Here is an 18,039-nt window from a genome sequence, read left to right as displayed (position 1 = left end):
TTACACAAGCGGTTCCTGAATCAACGCCACCAGCCACGCTAAGGCTCCTTCCAGCCCCAGGTGATTTATACTTGTGATAATTCCCAATTCTCTTGGTGCTGGGCAGGCTTCACTGCTGCGAAGGCAAACTTGGAGACATTGCTGTTGATCACTGCGTGAAGACCAGCAGCTAGTTCTGGTAACATCCCTGCTAACCCTGAAATGCACTGCCACCGTAAACACATCTTTTTGGAGGTAATATCACTTGCTAGTATCACTGACTTGGCTATTTCACTATAGTTTTTTATCAGGAAATCCTGGCCTTTTAGTCCGTATCACGTGTGTGTGGATATGTATGTAATTTATATAAAGATACATAAAATACTGGACTAGTGGGGCCTTCATAGCCCAAACTATAAATCAGAAGTTTGCCCCAGTAGGACAGCATCCTGACTGCGAAGGACTTTTTAAGCAAATTGTTTAGGGTCTGTCTATTTGGAGAGATCCCCAGATTATGTAGACATTCTTGCAGGCATGTTGGTAACCCACCAAGCTATCCTTTAGGTGTGTATCCCTGCCAAGGTCTGGAGATGACAGCAAGTTCACCGGGCATCTCCATTTGGAGACAGACTTCCAGCACTGACTTGGCAACCATGTCCAAAAAAAGCAACTAGTTGAAAATAACTAAAACAAAAATAAGAAAATTTAGATAAATAAAAAAAGCAACTCAGTTGCCTCTAGATATGTCAAGACATTTAAAAACCTTCATGCCAACCATGAAATGACCGACACATCTCACCCAGCAGCTGCTCCTGCGGAGGACATCAATCACTACTGCCAACCCATGCATGCTGTCCCCCAAACCTCTGCTTGGCCCAGATACTGCCTGACCAGGCAGCTCACCCTACTGTAGAGAGCAGTGCAGTCACCTGTCCCTTTTTGATACATTGAATGCTGGTCTCATCATCCTTTGACAATTCAGAGATCACAGCAAAGAAAAAATGTTTCAGTGCTTTTGATATTCATATTAGTGGTAGTGTTCTGTTATTCTAACTAACTCATCATCCCACGTGTCTTTAAAAATTAAGGGTTCTCAGCGTAAAATACGCAATATAGAACTGATCAAATAAAAACCCTGTAGTCTGAATCTGGATTGGATATATTAGTACGAACTCATGAGGTATTTTATCTTGAAAACTTTTAAAGGGAAAGAAGCAAGAACTTATCCTGCTATGTGAAAGAAGTATATAACTATATAAAAAAGTATTCTAACAAATCATGAAAAAAGTAATTAGAAGTTTATCTTTCGCAACCCACTAATGAATTAGTGGGTCAATCAGAAGACGCCAATCAGACATTAAATCCCTAACAAACACTACTTACAGTCTTTACAAAGAGATCAAGCCTTTAGATGCAGCCACCCACCGGCAGGAAATGCAGGGAACAGAGGGACATGCTGGCTGCACCATCCTGAGTTTGCAAATAGCAAGACAGACTGTAAGAAACTACCAGCCAAACAGCCTATAAATTTCCTTAAATGAGATGGCAGGGGAACTTAAGGAATAAAGCAGACATAAAAACATCAATTTATTAAAATGGAAGAGTAACCTATATTGGTGTTTAGGTAATTACTGTAAAAGGATAATGGTTATTTGGGTGGGTGGTGTTGCTGGACTGGTGCAGAAGGAGTAACAAGAATTCAGTAAAGTGACTGGAAATAAATCTATCAGCAATAATTTTAAAGTTATGAAAAATGCCATTAATAATGAACTAAAATACTTAGGAATTAACTTTTATGTAATGTAAAGCCCTATATGAAAAAAATTATGAAACTTTACTGAAGAACCTAAAGGAAGACTCACACGTGGGGAAACAATTCTTTCTTGAATAGAAGGAGATTATACTGGACTGATGTCTTTCCGATTCATCCATACATTACCGACATCACTGATGACTGGAAAATGCAAGAAAAGGGTACCTCATACACCATGTTCTCTCTGGACTGTAACCTGGTATGGAGCTATCAAAACCTAGAATGTATAAATGCTCTTAATACAGTGACTCCTCTTCTAGGCATGTTACTACAGAAATACCTGTACTTATCCACAAATACACATAAAAGGATGTTCCCTGCAGCACCTGTTTATAATAGTAAAACACTACAGGTAACATAAATGACCATAATTACGGAAATGGTTAAATATATAAAGTTGTGTAACCATCAGATTACATCATGTGGCACCATCAGATTCCATTTCATGGCAGTATGTTTGTCATGGAAAAATGTGTATGATATAGTGACTAAAAAAAGGAAGCTATAGGGGCTTCCCTGGTGGCGCAGTGGTTGGGGGTCCGCCTGCTGATGCAGGGGACACGGGTTCGTGCCCCGGTCCAGGAAGATGCCACATGCCGCGGAGCGGCTGGGCCCGTGAGCCATGTCCGCTGAGCCTGCACGTCCGGAGCCTGTGCTCCGCAACGGGAGAGGCCACAACAGGGAGAGGCCCGAGTACCGCAAGAAAAAAAAAAAAAAAAAAAAAGGAAGCTATAAAATCAAACATATGCTTTACTATTTTTTTCAATATGATAACAAAAGCACCCCCAAAAGAAAAAAACCTGAACAGAAGAGGGCTGGGGAGGTACCCACCAATCTGGTAGTTAACCTAGGGAAACAGACAGAAGGGAGAGGAAGGAAGAAACTTTCTGGTTTCTGAAAAAATATTTTTACAATTAAAAAGAAAAACACATGCCCGAACAATGAACCCCAAGAACTTACACGTGCTCACCTGATATTCATGAGAAAAACACACCTCACCAGTCAGTGGACAACCCCAGCTCTAACACTGAAGGCCTTTGGCTTAGAGCCCGTGTTTGCCACTTAACGGGCTCTGTAACCTTGGGCTGACCCTCAGCTGGGGCCTACCTTACCCTACCTGTGAAAGAGGAACAAAACCTAACTGCAGCTTTTGTGAGAAGGCAACATATCTGGGAAACGGGAGGTGCTCAACGTATGGGACGTAATAAACATGTTTTGTGAGCAACTTAAAATTTTCAGACAACGCTTCCATTTTCACTGCAACATACAATTAAATGTTGATTGAAACAAACAACAAGCAAGCAAGCAAGCAAACACACTGAAATGGTTTCAGGCATTATATCTAAAATACGACTTTTTAAACAGTATGATCACATGAATCTTACAAAGTTTCATTTATAACATCAATCTAACACTTTTATAAACAGCATTTATTGTACAGAGTACTCTGAAGGAAGAAAAATATGTACAGCCATTTGTTTTCATTAATACATTTCTATTCTGTCCTGCAATACTGGAAAGGCGGAATGTGGCACAAAAATAACCCTTAGGAGTTACAAATTAGAAAACAACACTTTTTAAAAAGATTTTTACTTTTCTGGTAGAAATATAAAAACTGTGGTTTATGGGGAAGAAATTAAACAAAATAAAGTCCAATCGATTGTTGAGGTGGCTTTAACACTTAAAGTTTTGTCCCTTAAACCAACTTGTCAACAGCAGTAAGTGTTTAAAATCTAAATATAAATAAACGGGCAGCGCTGCCCACATAGCAGCACAGTTCGAGCAACTTACAGTAACACTTCGGTGATCTCTGTGCAGAAATAACGCCCCCTTCCTGGCATCCCTACGGGGTACACATGCAGGGGAGCTTCACCTCGTGCTGCAACCTACAACCAGACATCCATCCTCTCATCACATGGGGCCGTCCACAACACCACTAAATGTACCAGAACTGATTTGTTTTAAAAAAAACAAGTGGGTGGGGGAGGCAGGAGTACATGACAGCCATTACGTTGTCTTCCTGAAACCCTTTAGAATAGGGTAGATGTTCTCAAAGGCTTCATAAATTTCTGCTCTGACTTTAGCACCTATGAAGACAAGTTGGAGTAGAGAAGAGTGTGAAACGGCATTTCTTAACATAAAACCACAAGCACAATTCTCTCCACACCTAGTAAGACAGATGCATTAAAACATTAACGATGGACCCTTGTCATAATCCTATTTTTGTTTTTAAGGTGGTATTTTTTTAAGTTGGCTTCTTAAAAAAATTACAAAAGCAGCGCCCCAGGTGACTCCAGCCTCCTTCCCCAGTCTGCCCATGTGACTGGTGTTGGGCTCTGGACTGTGTCAGAACCCAGCAGGGCAGCAGTCAGAGTGGCTGAATCTTATTCTCCCAATCGCTGCCTTCAAACAAGCTCTTTTGAATCTGCCTTTGTTGTCGCAAAATGATAATGGTGATGAACCCCAAAGTTTTAGACAATGGTACCCAACTTAAAACGCCATCTGTTATGCTGTAATGCCCACCTCCCCCTTCCCCACCAAGGTCATGCTTCAGCTGAAGAACCAGCAGGGCTGTGCTCTGACTTCCCTCGGCTCACTCCCTCTGGTGGGTGTGTTTCCCATCAGAGTGTTGGGGTCAGGGGAAGACAAAAAAGGGGCAAAGCTTCTTTACAAGTCACTAGTCAACTGTCCCGACACTGTGATATTACTTCTTAGCACTGAGAAAATGCCATTCTTCACACTTTCCAAACTTCGAACACTACTTCCTGTTGCAACTTACCTGTTAATACAACTTTTCCAGAAACAAAAATAAGGAGAACAATTCTCGGTTTGATCATTCTGTAGATTAAACCAGGAAATAACTCTGGCTCATAACTAGAAGGAAAATGGCAAAAACAGTTTAGAAATTAACAGCTGCTCATGCCTTTAGAAAAAATGGGGACCTGAACAAGGGAAAGTACTGAGTAAGCAGCAAACTAATGAGGAGGTGAAGCCCAATTCTTGAGGAGCATCACAGGAGAGAGGGCTCAAGTGAGGCCAACTTGTAACTGGCACTTGAAGACCAACTAACTCTATTTCTAATGAATCTGGATTTCCTGACATAAGAACAAGAGCTTTATAAATATGTTCTATAGTCTCTGACCTTTATCAAGTTTCATTCTGGACAAGTTTACACCGACTTACAAGAGCCCAATAATCATTCATTTATAAGATCTGACAGTCACAGTTTACCTTCTAATCATTCACATCTCATCTCCTTAAACTGAAATATCTCTAGCTGTTAACTTTGTTCAGGCAATTTAACCAAAGTGATAGAAAAGATACTAGTTGGAGACTGAATCTTTCCCTGACTATGTTGTCTAACTAAATGCACTATTGGTATGTTTTATTCTAATCCTAGTAATCTCATTTTCTTAGTTAGAGAGATTGAAAACAGTTAGGATGTGTGACTCTGTTTAACCTAGTGGAAAATTCAAGATAGGCTTCTCTGAGGAAGAGATGCTAGGGTGGATATGTGAAATGCCAGTGGGACTTTCCTAGGTGAAAAGTGATATAAGAGTGTGCCAGGTATAAAAGTGGGATGTGCAAGGGCCCTGGTGCAATAAGGGCATGATAAGCCTTGGGGGTGCTACGAGCAGAGAGGCTGGAGAGGTGGGTAGGGACCACCTGCCTTGTAAGTCTTCATCAGGAAGTAGCAGGGAAAATAAATGTTGACTAGCACAAAAGATTCAAACTGGGGAAAAAACTGATACAAGAGGTTGTGGACTTTGTTCATGTATTTAAAATGTATTTAGTGAGCAATAAAATGATAAAACATACAGAAGGGGAATCAATTTCATCCCAGTAAAGGGGACTTTTGGGTGTCGTTAAGTGAAGTGACAGGAAGTAGGAGGCTGGTGAGAATAATAGGTGTTACCAAAGACATCAGGAAGACACTTCAACATTAAATATACCTATAAGTATTATCATTTGTTCTTACATACTAATTAGTTTGCACATGTTTTATCATGAACAATGTTTAAACAGATTATAAATTACTTGTTGCCAAAGCAATCACAATCCATTTCAGACTCACCTACTGAACTGTTGGTGGGTAAGCACAAGGCCTTCTAACCTTATGGGGAACTTCACATCGCAGCTCCCCACCATATTCTGAATCTTGAAGTCCAAGAACTTAGCTGGAAAACCCAACTTCTGTACAACCCTGGCATATTTTCTTGCTGCTAGTCTGGACTGTTCTTCACTAGGGAAAGAAAAAGTGAAATATTCATACTCAAAGACACCTAAAATAATTATTTAGATGAAAAACTTATAAAAAGTCCAAATTAGGAAAGACATTTTATAAAGTGTAAACTGGTCACCCCTTCCAATAAAGAAAAGCTCAACAGACATTAACAGTTTTATGTACAAAGTATTCCTGTGTCCTTGACAGAAAACTTAGGCCTACCAAAATGAATCCCTCTTCAATTCACCAAATTACTGATAGCCCTAGATTTTTTTTTAAAAAAAAGTTATTTATTTATTTGGCTATGCCGGGTCTTAGTTGCAGCACACGGGATCTTCATTGCGGCACACGGGATCTTTAGTTGCGGCATGTGGAATCTTTAGTTGTGGCATGCAAACTCTTAGTTGCCACGTATGGGACTTAATTCCCTGACCAGGGATCGAACCCAGGCCGCCTGCATTGGGAGCAGAGTCTTAAGCCACTGGGCTACCAGAGAAGTCCCAACAGCCCTAGATTTTATACGTGTGAAACATAATATCATCATCACCATTATCATTAACATTATTGTATTTTAGCTCACAAATTTCTACTGAGATGAAAACTAACAAGCTTCATTTGGATAGGAAAATAATGATGAGACTTATACTCAAAGAATGCATACGCTAATTCCTCTTTTACGCCAAGTCTTTCTTTATCCATTCCTAGAAGTCATCTCTTGGACAAAACTATGACTTAGCAGAGCAGCATGTAACAAAAGCACAATGATAGCAGTATCATCGTCGACAAAAGGTTCTCAAGTGCAGGGTCATGAATGACAAAAATGAGGCATGCATACATGCTGAATTGTATGGAAATAAGGTGATAGCATACACCCTAAACTAATGCCTGGTTTTAAGAAAATGAAGTTACTGCTGTCTAAAAGTGATGAGAATCAACTATTTTAATAAGAAAGCAACAATAACATTTTATTAAAGTATTAGCCTGACACCTAGAAGCCATGACACAGCCATTTCTTTCATAACATACAGACCAGGACAATGAACTCCTTTAAACCCACCTCTTGGCTCCTGTGCACACCATCTTCCCAGAACTGAATATCAGTGCAGTGGTCCGGGGCTCTCTTATTCTCATGATTACAGCAGCAAACCGCTAAAACAGCCAGAGACAATAGTTAATGATGTCACGCCAGACTGCTGACTTCTGTCAGGAGAACTAGACAATGAGAAAAAACACCCCAAATAGTAAGAAGGACCTGGTACTTCGTTATCAAGATATCTGTCACGTGTTTGCATACAGGGCTCCCTTACATCCCCACGTGCCACACATCTTTTGCATATGGAGCAAGCACACAAGGTGTGACTCCAAGGCGGCTGGACCAAGATCTCTGTGTTCTGTCATACACATCCCAACACCTGAAGACAAGGAATATTTGCAAAAATATCTTTAACTATAAATGTTGTTTTATTAATTTTTTAGACAAATCTACTGATAAACCTTTTCCACATCCAGAAGGAATTAATAAATCAGATTACAAGCATATCAACGCATAGTGACGTTACCTCCCGTTTCCAATACTTTAGAAACTGAATTGGTGGATTGGCATTTATATAAATGTAATGGCCTCAGTGACTAGGTTACATGATACAAAGCAAAAAATTAGTTTCAAAATAACTGAAATTTAATATCTGCTATCTAATTACACATGAAAAAATTCGTATTATTTCTAATCAAGATCACTCTTTGACAAATTAGATTGCTTTCACAATTTTAGTTTAAAAACTACTATATGTCTTCTCTCTGATTTTACCACCATGTAAAAATGCTAGCATTATATTCTAGTTTATACAAGTCCCAGGAAATGCCTAATTATTTTGCATTTCCTAAATTCCCTCTACTGGTTTTATTGCTTGGATAACTAATATCATTTCATTAGAAAAAATTATGTAAAATCGTGTATTCAACTTAATAAAATTATGACAAAAGATTAATTCTTATAATGCTACATTCATATGGACTTTCCATATGCATTAGGCTGTTTTTTTTTTTAAATAAATTTATTTATTTAGTTTTGGCTGCGTTGGGTCTTCATTGCTGTGCACGGGCCTTCTCTAGTTGTGGCGAGCGGGGGCTACTGTTCGTTGCGGTGCGCGGGCTTCTCATTGCGGTGGCTTCTCTTGTTGCAGAGCACGGGCTCTAGGCATGCGGGCCTCAGTAGTTGTGGCTCACGGGCTCTAGAGCGCAGGCTCAGTAGCTGTGGTGCACGGGCTTAGTTGCTCCGCGGCATGTGGGATCTTCCCAGACCAGGGATCGAACCCATGTCCCCTGCACTGGCAGGGGGATGCTTAACCACTGCGCCACCAGGGAAGCCCTAGGCTGTTATCTTAAAATCAGAAAATTTGTAGGTATTTTTCCCTTAATCTTTTTATTATAAAAAAATCGGCAGTTATACAAAGGTAGAAAATATAATAAACTTCTTGTACTTATTATCCAACTTTAACAATTATTAACTTTTGGCTAATCTTGTTTCATCCATATGTCCCTTTCCCAATTCTCCAACTGGACTATTCTGAAGTAAATTCCAGGTAGCATGGCATTCGATTCTATATAGTTTTCAAAACATAAATGGGATCATACTATATATTTTGCTCTGTAACTTCACATGATCCCCTCACAATGGATACGTCAGACTTCATCCTGTGGACTGCTGTATTCCTAGAGTCTCTATATATTTTGCTCTGTAACTTCACATGATCCCCTCACAATGGGTATGTCAGACTGCATCCTGTGGACTGCTGTATTCCTGAAGTCTCTATATATTTTGCTCTGTAACTTCACGTGATCCCCTCACAATGGATGTGTCAAACTTCATCCTGTGGACTGCTGTATTCCTGGAGTCTCCTACTTGGCAGCTAGTCAATAAAAATGCTGCATATTTTGCTTTAAATCCTTGTTTTGCTGGTGTCAACAAACTTAAACACAACATATTCTTTTTGATCTAGAGACCTTTGGAAGAAAATTCTGTATTATTATAGTCTGAAATACATTAAAGTTGTTCTGACCTTGGGATTATATTCAGCATTCCGGGCACGAAGTGCAATGGTCTTCAGGTCAAGTTTACAACCAAGATTCACTGTGGATACAATATTTCTGTAAGAAATTAGAAAAGAAAACATGATTATTTACTGTTAGTGTTAGATGATTACTTAGAAATTGTATTCTTTCATTAGAACTAATTTAATGAAATTTAATGAGATTAGTTTAATTTAAACTATCCTAATTTTTTTAATTAAAATTTTTAAAAATTGCTGACATTTATTAAGTGTTTAAACAAGTACCAAACACCATGCCAACATTTTACAAAGATAATCTCACTTAATACTTACAATGCACTATGAAGTAATAACTATTTAGTACTGCCATTTTCAGATGAAGAAGCTGAGGCTTAAGTGGGGGTAACTTGCTCTGTATACACATGGTTCCTAAGTGAGGTATGACTTTCTCACTTCTCTCAAAATAAGTATCTTTTGGAAGAACAAAAGTTCAATTATCTTTGACAAAGGAAGAAAACCAGCTTTTTCCTCTGATTAACCCTCAGTAAGTCAAGAAAAACAAACATCACCATTTATTATCTGGGTCCAATGAACACTTTTCATGTTTTAATATTCTTACATAATTTTATAAATAACTTCTAAATGAGTTGTAACATCACTCTCTTGTGAATACTGATCCCAGACTGCAAATACATCTCCAACTGTTCCAGCTCATGGCTGCTTCTGGGTCTTTTCTTGGCACTGTCAAAATGCAATACCTTTGAAAACTTGATAGCTCATAATTAGGTTGAAAAGAGGCTGGGTGTCTTCTTTAATACACAATTGTAATGCCAGTTAGGTTGATCAACTCAATGTTCTCATTTCTACATCACCTATTTCCTTCCAATCAATTTTACATACACAAGTTCACAGAACTTTCTTATCTATTTTATTTGTGTAGAATTGGTAGTAACATCCCTACTTCCTTTTCTGATTTTAGTAATTTGAGTCTTCCCTTTTTTTGTTAGTCTAACTAAACGTTTGTTGATTTTTTTCAAAGAACCAACCTTTTGTTTCATTGATTTTCTCTACTGTTTTTCTTTTCTCTATTTCATTTATCTCTGCCCTACTCTTTACTATTTCCTTCCTTCTGCTAGCTTTGGGGTTAGTTTGTTCTTTTTTCAGTTGTAACATTAAGTTATTGATTTGAAATATTTTTGTTTGTTTTTTGGCTGTGTTGGGTCTTCGTTTCTGTGTGTGGGATTTCTCTTGTTGCGGCGAGCGGGGGGCCACTCTTCATCGCGGTGCGCAGGCCTCTCACTGTCGCGGCCTCTCTCGTTGTGCAGCACAAGCTCCAGACGCGCAGGCTCAGTAATTGTGGCTCACGGGCCTAGCTGCTCCGCGGCATGTGGGATCTTCCCAGAGCAGGGCTCGAACCCGTGTCCCCTGCATTGGCAGGCAGATTCTCAACCACTGTGCCACCAGGGAAGCCCTCTTGTTTTTTAATGTGATCATTTGTAGGTATAAATTTCACCCACAGCACCACATTTGCTGCATCCCATATGTTTTAGTATGTTGTATTTTTGTTTTCATTTGTCTCTAAGTATTTTCTAACTGTCCCTATGATCTTCAATCCATTGGCTGTTTAAAAGTGTGTTATTTGGACTTCCCTGGTGGCGCAGCAATTAAGAATCCACCTGCCAAGGCAGGGGACACGGGTTTGAGCCCTGGTTCAGGAAGATCCCACATGCCATGGAGCAGCTAAGCCCATGCACCACAACTACTGAGCCTGCACTCTAGAGCCCACGAGCCACAACTACTGAGCCCGTGCACCACAATGAAGAGTAGCCCCCGCTCGCCGCAACTAGAGAAAGCGTGCGCATGCAGTGACGAACACCCAACGCGGCCAAAAATAAAAATAAATAAATAAGTTCGTAACAAAAATAAATTAAGAAAATACAAGTATGTTATTTAATTTCTACAATCTTGTGAATTTTCTGGGACGCTTTGTGGAATACCAGAAATATTACGGTGTTGGCAAGAAACAAACACCCCATCTGAACTAGGTAGAATTCACGATTTAAACCAAAGGTGCAAACTTAAATACACATAGGAGCCAGCTAAGTGTTAAAAGACAATAGGGTATGGTGTTTATAGAGGTGAACTAACAAGTGCTTATCTTTCTAAAATCATTAAGATTAAAATTATTTTGTTTTTAAAATTGTTTCAGATCAAACAAACACCCACGCAAGATTTAGGCCACTGGATAAGAGTCAGGATCCATGGTTAAACATTACTTAGTTCTAAAAATGATCAGGAATGACTTACAAGAAAACTGGGTAACATAGTTGTTACAAATATCCCCTGATATGGCCATAAACTTCCTAAAGGCAAAAGCTATATACTTCTCGGCGACAGATATTTAAGAATATTTGGTTTTCAGGAAGGAGAAATTTTCCCTACCCGTCCCCTACCCCCCAGTTCTGTTACATACAGGACCTAATTCAATTAGATAGAAAAATACATTTAGGACAAGAACAGCCATCCTCAGCTTGTGGGAAGGGCACAGTTCTTCAAAAATTTACATGCAGCCCTTACAATGACCAATGAAGGAAAACAAGGACCACTATGAACTATAATGATTCTGTGACTAAGTAATTAATCTTCCCAAAAACTAAAAATATCACACGGGAAGGAGACTACATAAAGCTTCATTTGGTAAATCAGCTACAGCGAAATGTCTACAATAACAATAATGCAATCTAAATTGGACTTCATTGGCCCAAACATATAAGCACAGCTACTAAATTTCTGAAGATGTTACGAGAGCCTTTTACTGGGGGCACTGACTCACTAAGACAGCTTCCCCTTTTCTTTTTAAAGCGAGTTTTGATGCATGATCGCCATTAGTGCCACACAAATAACTCAATCCATCTGAGAACAAAGAACAGCAGCACAGTTCCAGTGGCCCCCTCCAGGGCAGGGAAAGGACGTACAACAAGTACTCACTGCAGCTGCGGCACAATCCCAGAGCTCTCCGAGGCTGGCGTGGCAGGGGTAATGGGGGTCATGGGAGTCATGGGGGAGGGATACAGGGGAGTGGTGCCCGGCAAGGGTGCGGTCGTAAGAGTCTGTGAGTGGAAAAGCTGTGGTGTCTGGCCCGAGGCCCCCTGGGTCGCCTGCTGGGAGGTCGACTGCTGAACGGCTGCCACTGCCGCCTGCTGCTGCTGCTGCTGCTGCTGCTGCTGCTGCTGCTGTTGCTGCTGCTGTTGCTGCTGCTGCCTTTGCTGTTCTTCCAAAATAGACAGACTGTTGGTGCTCTGAATAGGCTGTGGAGTCAGTCCTGTGCCATACGGCATCATCGGACTAAAGATAGGGATTCCAGGAGTCATGGCCCCCTGTGGGAAGTTAGGAGAACAATGGGTTAGGCTGGCTGGTGTTTGTGTCTGTAGGACTTGGCTGGTAGAACAGCAGATGAGATTTGCAAAGACAGGCACCTTCCGAGTACAAAGGGGGTTATATAGCAGTAATGGGGAGGAACTTGCTGTTCTTACACACATCACTTTCTTCTTCAGCATAACACAGTAGGTAAGAGCTTAGGATGTGGAAGCAGACCTGGGTGTGAAATCCAACTCTGCTACTTACAACACGTGAGAATTTAAGGAAGCTCCTTAACCCTTCAGGCTCTAGAGGATAACAATGCTTTAAGACTTAGAAAAAATCGAGAACTTCTACTCTTTGAAAGATACCATTAAGAAAATTAAAACTTGGGACTTCCCTGGTGGTCCAGTGGTTAAGAGTTAAGAACCTGGCTTGCAATACAGGGGACGCCGGTTCGATCCCTGGTCAGGGAACTAAGATCCCACAGGCTGCGGGGCAACTAAGCCCATGTGCCACAACTGGAGAGCCCGAGTGCCGCAACTACAGAGCCCATGCGCTCTGGATCCTGTGCACCACAATTAGAGAGAAGTCCGTGCGCCACAACTAGAGAGAAGCCCGTGCGCCACAACTAGAGAGAAGCCCACATGCCGCAACGAAAGATCCCATGTGGCACAACTAAGACCCTACGCAGACAAAAAAAATAAAATAAATAAATATTTTTTTTAAAAAAAGAAAATTAAAAATTAAGCCACAGACTACGAGAAAACATCTACCATACATATATCTGAGAAAGAACTCATATCCAGACTACATAAAGAACAATCAAAATTCAATAAAAGATGAAAAAACAGACCAATAAAGAATGGGCAAAAGATGTGAAGGACATTTTACAAATGAAGATCTATAAATAGCTAATAAGCACTTGACAAGATGTTCAAGATCATAAGTCAGAGGAAAATGCTTGTACTTCTAGAACGGCTGAAGTAAAAACCCAAGGGCCGGTGAGCACGTGGAGCAACTAGAACTCTCACGTGTTGCTGGCAGAGCCTCAGAACATGCTTTCTTATAGAGTTAAACATGCACGTACACAATGACCCAGCAATCCCACTCCTGAGTACTCACCCAAGAGAAACAAAAACATAGCAGACACGGAGAAATGTACACAAACGCAAAGCACCTTTATTCACAATGGCCCCAACCTGGAAACAACCCTAATGTCAGCAACTGGAAAATGGACAAACTGTCGGACACCCATACAACAGAGTGCTACTTGGTGATAAAAAGGAACTTGCTGATACACAAAGACAGACACAAATAAAAGCATATACTGGTATGGTGCCATTTGCATGATATTCTAGAGTAGGCAAAACTATCTCTAACTCTGGAAAGCAGATCATTAGTTGCCTGGAGCTAGGGGAGTGACTGCAAAGGGGCAGGAAGGGACTTTTAGGGTGATTGAAATGTTCTATAACCTTCACAGGTGCATACACTTATCAAAACACATACTTAAAATGGGTGTTTTTTGACTTCCTGGTGGCACAGTGGATAAGAATCCACCTGCCAATGCAGGGGAAACGGGTTCGATCCCTGGTCTGGGAAGATCCTACACACCGCGGAGTAGCAAAGCCCATGCGCCACAACTACTGAACCTGCGCTCTAGGGCCCGCGAGCCACAACTACTGAAGCCCACACACCTAGAGCCCGTGCTCTGCAACAAGAGAAGCCACCGCAAGAAGCCCGTGCACCACAACGAAGAGTAGCCCCCGCTCGCCGCAACTAGAGAAAGCCTGCTCGCAGCAACGAAGACCCAATGCAGCCAAAAATAAATAAAATTAAACCTTAAAAATAATAGTGTTTTTATTTAAGTATGTAAACTACACTTCAACAGAAGTTATTTAAAAATTTAAAAGTAGCTACGTTATTTGGAACCTTAAACATAAAAATGAAAAGAAAACTAGAAAATAATTTGGTTAGAGTTATCTCCAAAATCAAACACCCTATAATCACTCAGACCACTTTCATAAGTGCTTATCAAAAGATTAAGTTTTACAAATACACATTTTAGCTTCCAAACAAACTCCCCAAATCAAACACTATCATGTTTATTCAAAGCCTAACAGAACTTCTCAATGAAATAAAGGAGGCTTAAAAAATATAAATCCATTTTCAACAACAGATGGTTAAATTCCCTTGCTTCCCTTTTACACTGTCTCTAACAATGCAGATTCTGTCCTACGTGTACCCTCCCTCCAGTTGTATTACCTGAGGGGAGGCCAGGCCCTGGGCATAAGGTGGGAGGCTGTTGTTCTGATCCATGAGGTTCACTTTCTTCTTGGCAAATCAAAAACCTTTGGACTGGGAATCACCTCAGCATTCAGTCTTTTCCTAGAGCATCCCCAGCACACTCTTAGCGACTTCCTCAACTCTCTGGGTTATCTTCATGCACACCAAGAAACAGTGATGCTGCTTTGAAAAAAGTTTGAAGTTTAATGTAAGAATACAGGTAAGCTATACAGTCTTATAAACCAGTTTCATGGTTAAACAAAAAACAAACAAACAAAGAATGGAAAAAACCAACGAAACTATTTTGGAATATATTTCTTTTTACCTTACAAAGCTGAAATCTTATTCCTTCCACATTTCCTGTGGCTGCATGCAAAATTGCCAACAGAACAAAAATTGTTTTTTTATGTGTTTAATTTATAGTCTTATAATGTTAAAAATTAAAGTACATAATCAGCATTAAAAACTTTTGGGGAAAAACACCCAGGGAAAACAAATTCCTAAGGAACCTGTCATATCTGAGTAGAAATATTTATTATGCATTGTATACACAGCGCTATTAGGCTAAATTCAAGTTTTAAAATATTCCATTCAGCATTCTATCCTCTACAATGTCTTGGGCATTAAGTTTAATAAATTTTGAATTGGATCCAATACACTTTAGTGTGCTCATTTATTGAGCAACTACTTTAAATAAAACACTGTGATAGACGCCGTACAGACATAAAAATAAACATCATGTTTTTATATATGTAATAACTTTAATTCTTCAGAACACATAAATACAAACTATGCCTGTATCTGGCTTTCCTTAAATCATGTCTTTACTGGCTACACGTTTGAAATTTCTTTTAGTCAAAAGAACCGAGTGACTGATGAACTACCTTTTATTGTTTAGTTCAGATGGACTCCTACCGTGCTCAGGATTGCTGTGAGAACTGACCGATTCAAACAGGACTGATTAACACCTCAAGAACAGCATCTAATTATCACACAGTAAGCACAGGATAAATGTTAGCTATTATTATTAGATTTCAGTTTAAACATTACCATCTAATAAGATATTCTCACACAGAACTTACAGATCTTAAAGTTACAAGTTATATGTCAAAGACACACGTGTAACTCAAGCATGTACTGGTACAAAATAAGCACTCAGAAAGAATCTGATAATGACTTTGAAAGGACAAAGGACCCCAAAGACTACATATCCTACATATTCATCAATGGAAAACAGACCAAAAAAAAGAGAAAACTCTGCTTCAGAAAACATCAGACATATAAGAAAATTATGCTCTTTCAGACATTGTTATCCTCTTACAACAACAGAAGTGCTGCAAATATAAAAATGAAGAGGCATTTGATCCCTGGCATCAAAGAGTTCAATTTGAAGGATTTGTAAATAATCACTGCAAAACTTAAGTGCTATAATAGCAGATATGCACTATGCTAAGCCCCTTGAGTGAAGAAATCAGCAATATATGTCTTTGTAATCTCTGTACTTAGTACAGGGCCTGGCATATAGTATGTGATCATGAATGAATGCATACATGCTACACAAAAGAAGACAATATAACTGCCAAGTGTTTTGAAGAGTATGTTCATAAAGCAGGGACCATATGACTTGGGTCTAGCAAGGTGAGAAGGAATTTATATTCAGCATTTCAGGCAGAAGAAAGATGAAGCAGAAAGAGACAAACACTGAAAGAGCACGCAGTATGCAAGCAACAAATTTAGCATGACTGCATGGAACGTTCCTGCAGGGGATGAGACAGCAAATGTAAGTGAGGTCACATTATCAGGATTCTAAGTCATTATTACATGAGCAATATGAGCAGTGACAAGATTCTGAAGTGCACCATGAGTAGATCTACTTTGGCAAGAGTGTGGATGAATTCCAATAGATAAAACTGGAGGCTGGAAGTTCGGTTTAAGACTCACTGCTGTGGTTCAGGCAAGAGCAAATGAGGGCAGGATTTAAACCACTCATTAATATGACTACAGATTATCCAGAAACTGGTGGCTCCAGACCCCTTTTTACAAACTAAGTCTAGAGAACAAATCTGTGGAACTAGGTTGAGGCCTCATGTAACCATTTTCAGAGCTCATCTCTCACTCCCAGTGATGGAACTGACCATCTTTCCTCCCCTGTGTCATTAAAACCGCACAACTATTACCGCACTACTGTATCCTCACAAAAGAGAGTTGTTTGCAGAATCTCCTCATTTTTTGGTCAAATTCGATATTTTTTGGAAATAATCACTGATAAGGGAAAAGACTCAATTAATTCTGCATAGCCTTCTAGTGACTGCGTATGTAAACCAAGCATAATCTTTTCAGAGACGTCTACCTGGAGTTTTAAACGAGAAAATCACACAGTCCAGGGCCTAGGGAGGGAGACCTCGTAAGGAAAGTGGTGTGTATTTGTATCTTAACGCTCTAGCGTGCCTGAACTCTCCGGCCTCTGACAAAACGTTAAAAAGTCTCAAGCGCAACTTTATTATAAAACCACCACTGCTGGTAGCAAAACAGGTGGGCACAGGCCAGGGTGAATCTCCCTTTGAATATCGAGAGGAATTAACGGATGGCAGGACATAAAGACTCCGCGTCTTGGATGCGCGGGACTGTCCTGTCTCAGGCCCCTCCCAGCACCCTGCACCACACGCTCGTACTATGGGAAGCCGCTTTCGAACTACGGCAGAGGAAGGCACTCGGTGGGATAGGCAGCCGGTACAGGCCGAAGCTGCGGCAGCACGAGCGGGAGGAACAGCCCCCGCGCGGTGTCCCCGTCCATTCCGCGCCTCCTCCCACCATCACCCCAGGGCCCCGCTGCAGCGGTCACCTCTACACGAAACCTCAGAGAAAAGCTCAAAGGGCTTTTTTACCTGGAGTCACTGCAGAGACAACTAACAGTCGGCGAAAACGACGTTAAGCCGCAAACGGCCCAGGCGCCCGCTACGGCGACCGTTCCCGACCCTACAGAACTCCTGGCGCGCGTTGTTAACGTCACTTCCGCCAGTTCCGCCCTCGGCTTCGGCCGGCAGCCCACCGTGCAGCGCGGGCCATGGGAAGTGTGGGTGTTGCGTCACTTCCTGTGATTTGCTGGGTATTCGGCTTAAGGGAAACAAGGGGCGGGGCGGAGCTCTTCTGCCTTCCGGCGAGGCCACCCTGTCAGAGTATTTTACGATTGGTTGTTGCTGGATGTAGTAGGCAAGACTGATTTTTAAATGTTGACTGCTTAAACCGACTAGCGATGTGACATTTAGCAAGTTACCAGACCTCTCCGCCTCAGTTTCTTCGTCTGTAGGATGGAGTAATAATAGCACGTG

At 40.7% G+C, this 18,039-nt stretch overlaps 1 protein-coding gene across 4 annotated transcripts; it reads right to left on the bottom strand.

The window, feature by feature from the left end:
- Positions 1-1,685: 1,685 nt before the first annotated feature.
- On the bottom strand, positions 1,686-17,721 carry TBP (TATA-box binding protein). 4 transcript variants are annotated; one of them, XM_079938708.1, is made up of 9 exons: positions 17,596-17,721; positions 15,595-15,692; positions 14,690-14,893; positions 12,056-12,444; positions 9,077-9,164; positions 7,075-7,166; positions 5,868-6,035; positions 4,572-4,666; positions 1,686-3,879 (listed from the first exon to the last, which is right to left on the bottom strand). In XM_079938708.1, exons 3-9 carry the CDS (start codon positions 14,741-14,743, stop codon positions 3,800-3,802), a joined length of 966 nt encoding a protein of 321 aa, XP_079794834.1. In that variant the 5' UTR covers positions 14,744-14,893; positions 15,595-15,692; positions 17,596-17,721; the 3' UTR covers positions 1,686-3,799. The 4 variants fall into 4 exon arrangements, with proteins under 4 accessions (XP_079794834.1, XP_079794833.1, XP_079794836.1 ...); XM_079938707.1 differs by having other exon boundaries at positions 14,690-14,890; XM_079938710.1 differs by lacking the exon at positions 15,595-15,692.
- Positions 17,722-18,039: the final 318 nt, after the last annotated feature.

The sequence above is a fragment of the Stenella coeruleoalba genome (genome assembly GCF_951394435.1).
Source record: "Stenella coeruleoalba genome assembly, chromosome: 12".
NCBI classification, from domain to species: domain Eukaryota; kingdom Metazoa; phylum Chordata; class Mammalia; order Artiodactyla; family Delphinidae; genus Stenella; species Stenella coeruleoalba.
The sequence above is the reverse complement of the archived record's forward strand: the minus strand, read 5'-3'. Positions and strand labels throughout refer to the sequence as shown.

Excerpts from the sequence above, each read along its gene's own strand:
- TBP (XM_079938708.1), bottom strand. The coding sequence starts at position 14,743 with ATGGATCAGAACAACAGCCTCCCACCTTATGCCCAGGGCCTGGCCTCC. Across the intron at positions 12,445-14,689 it reads AGGGCCTGGCCTCCCCTCAG|GGGGCCATGACTCCTGGAAT; the intron begins GTAATACAACTG and ends AACTTCCCACAG. Across the intron at positions 7,167-9,076 it reads ATGCTGAATATAATCCCAAG|CGGTTTGCTGCTGTAATCAT; the intron begins GTCAGAACAACT and ends TGGCTGTTTTAG.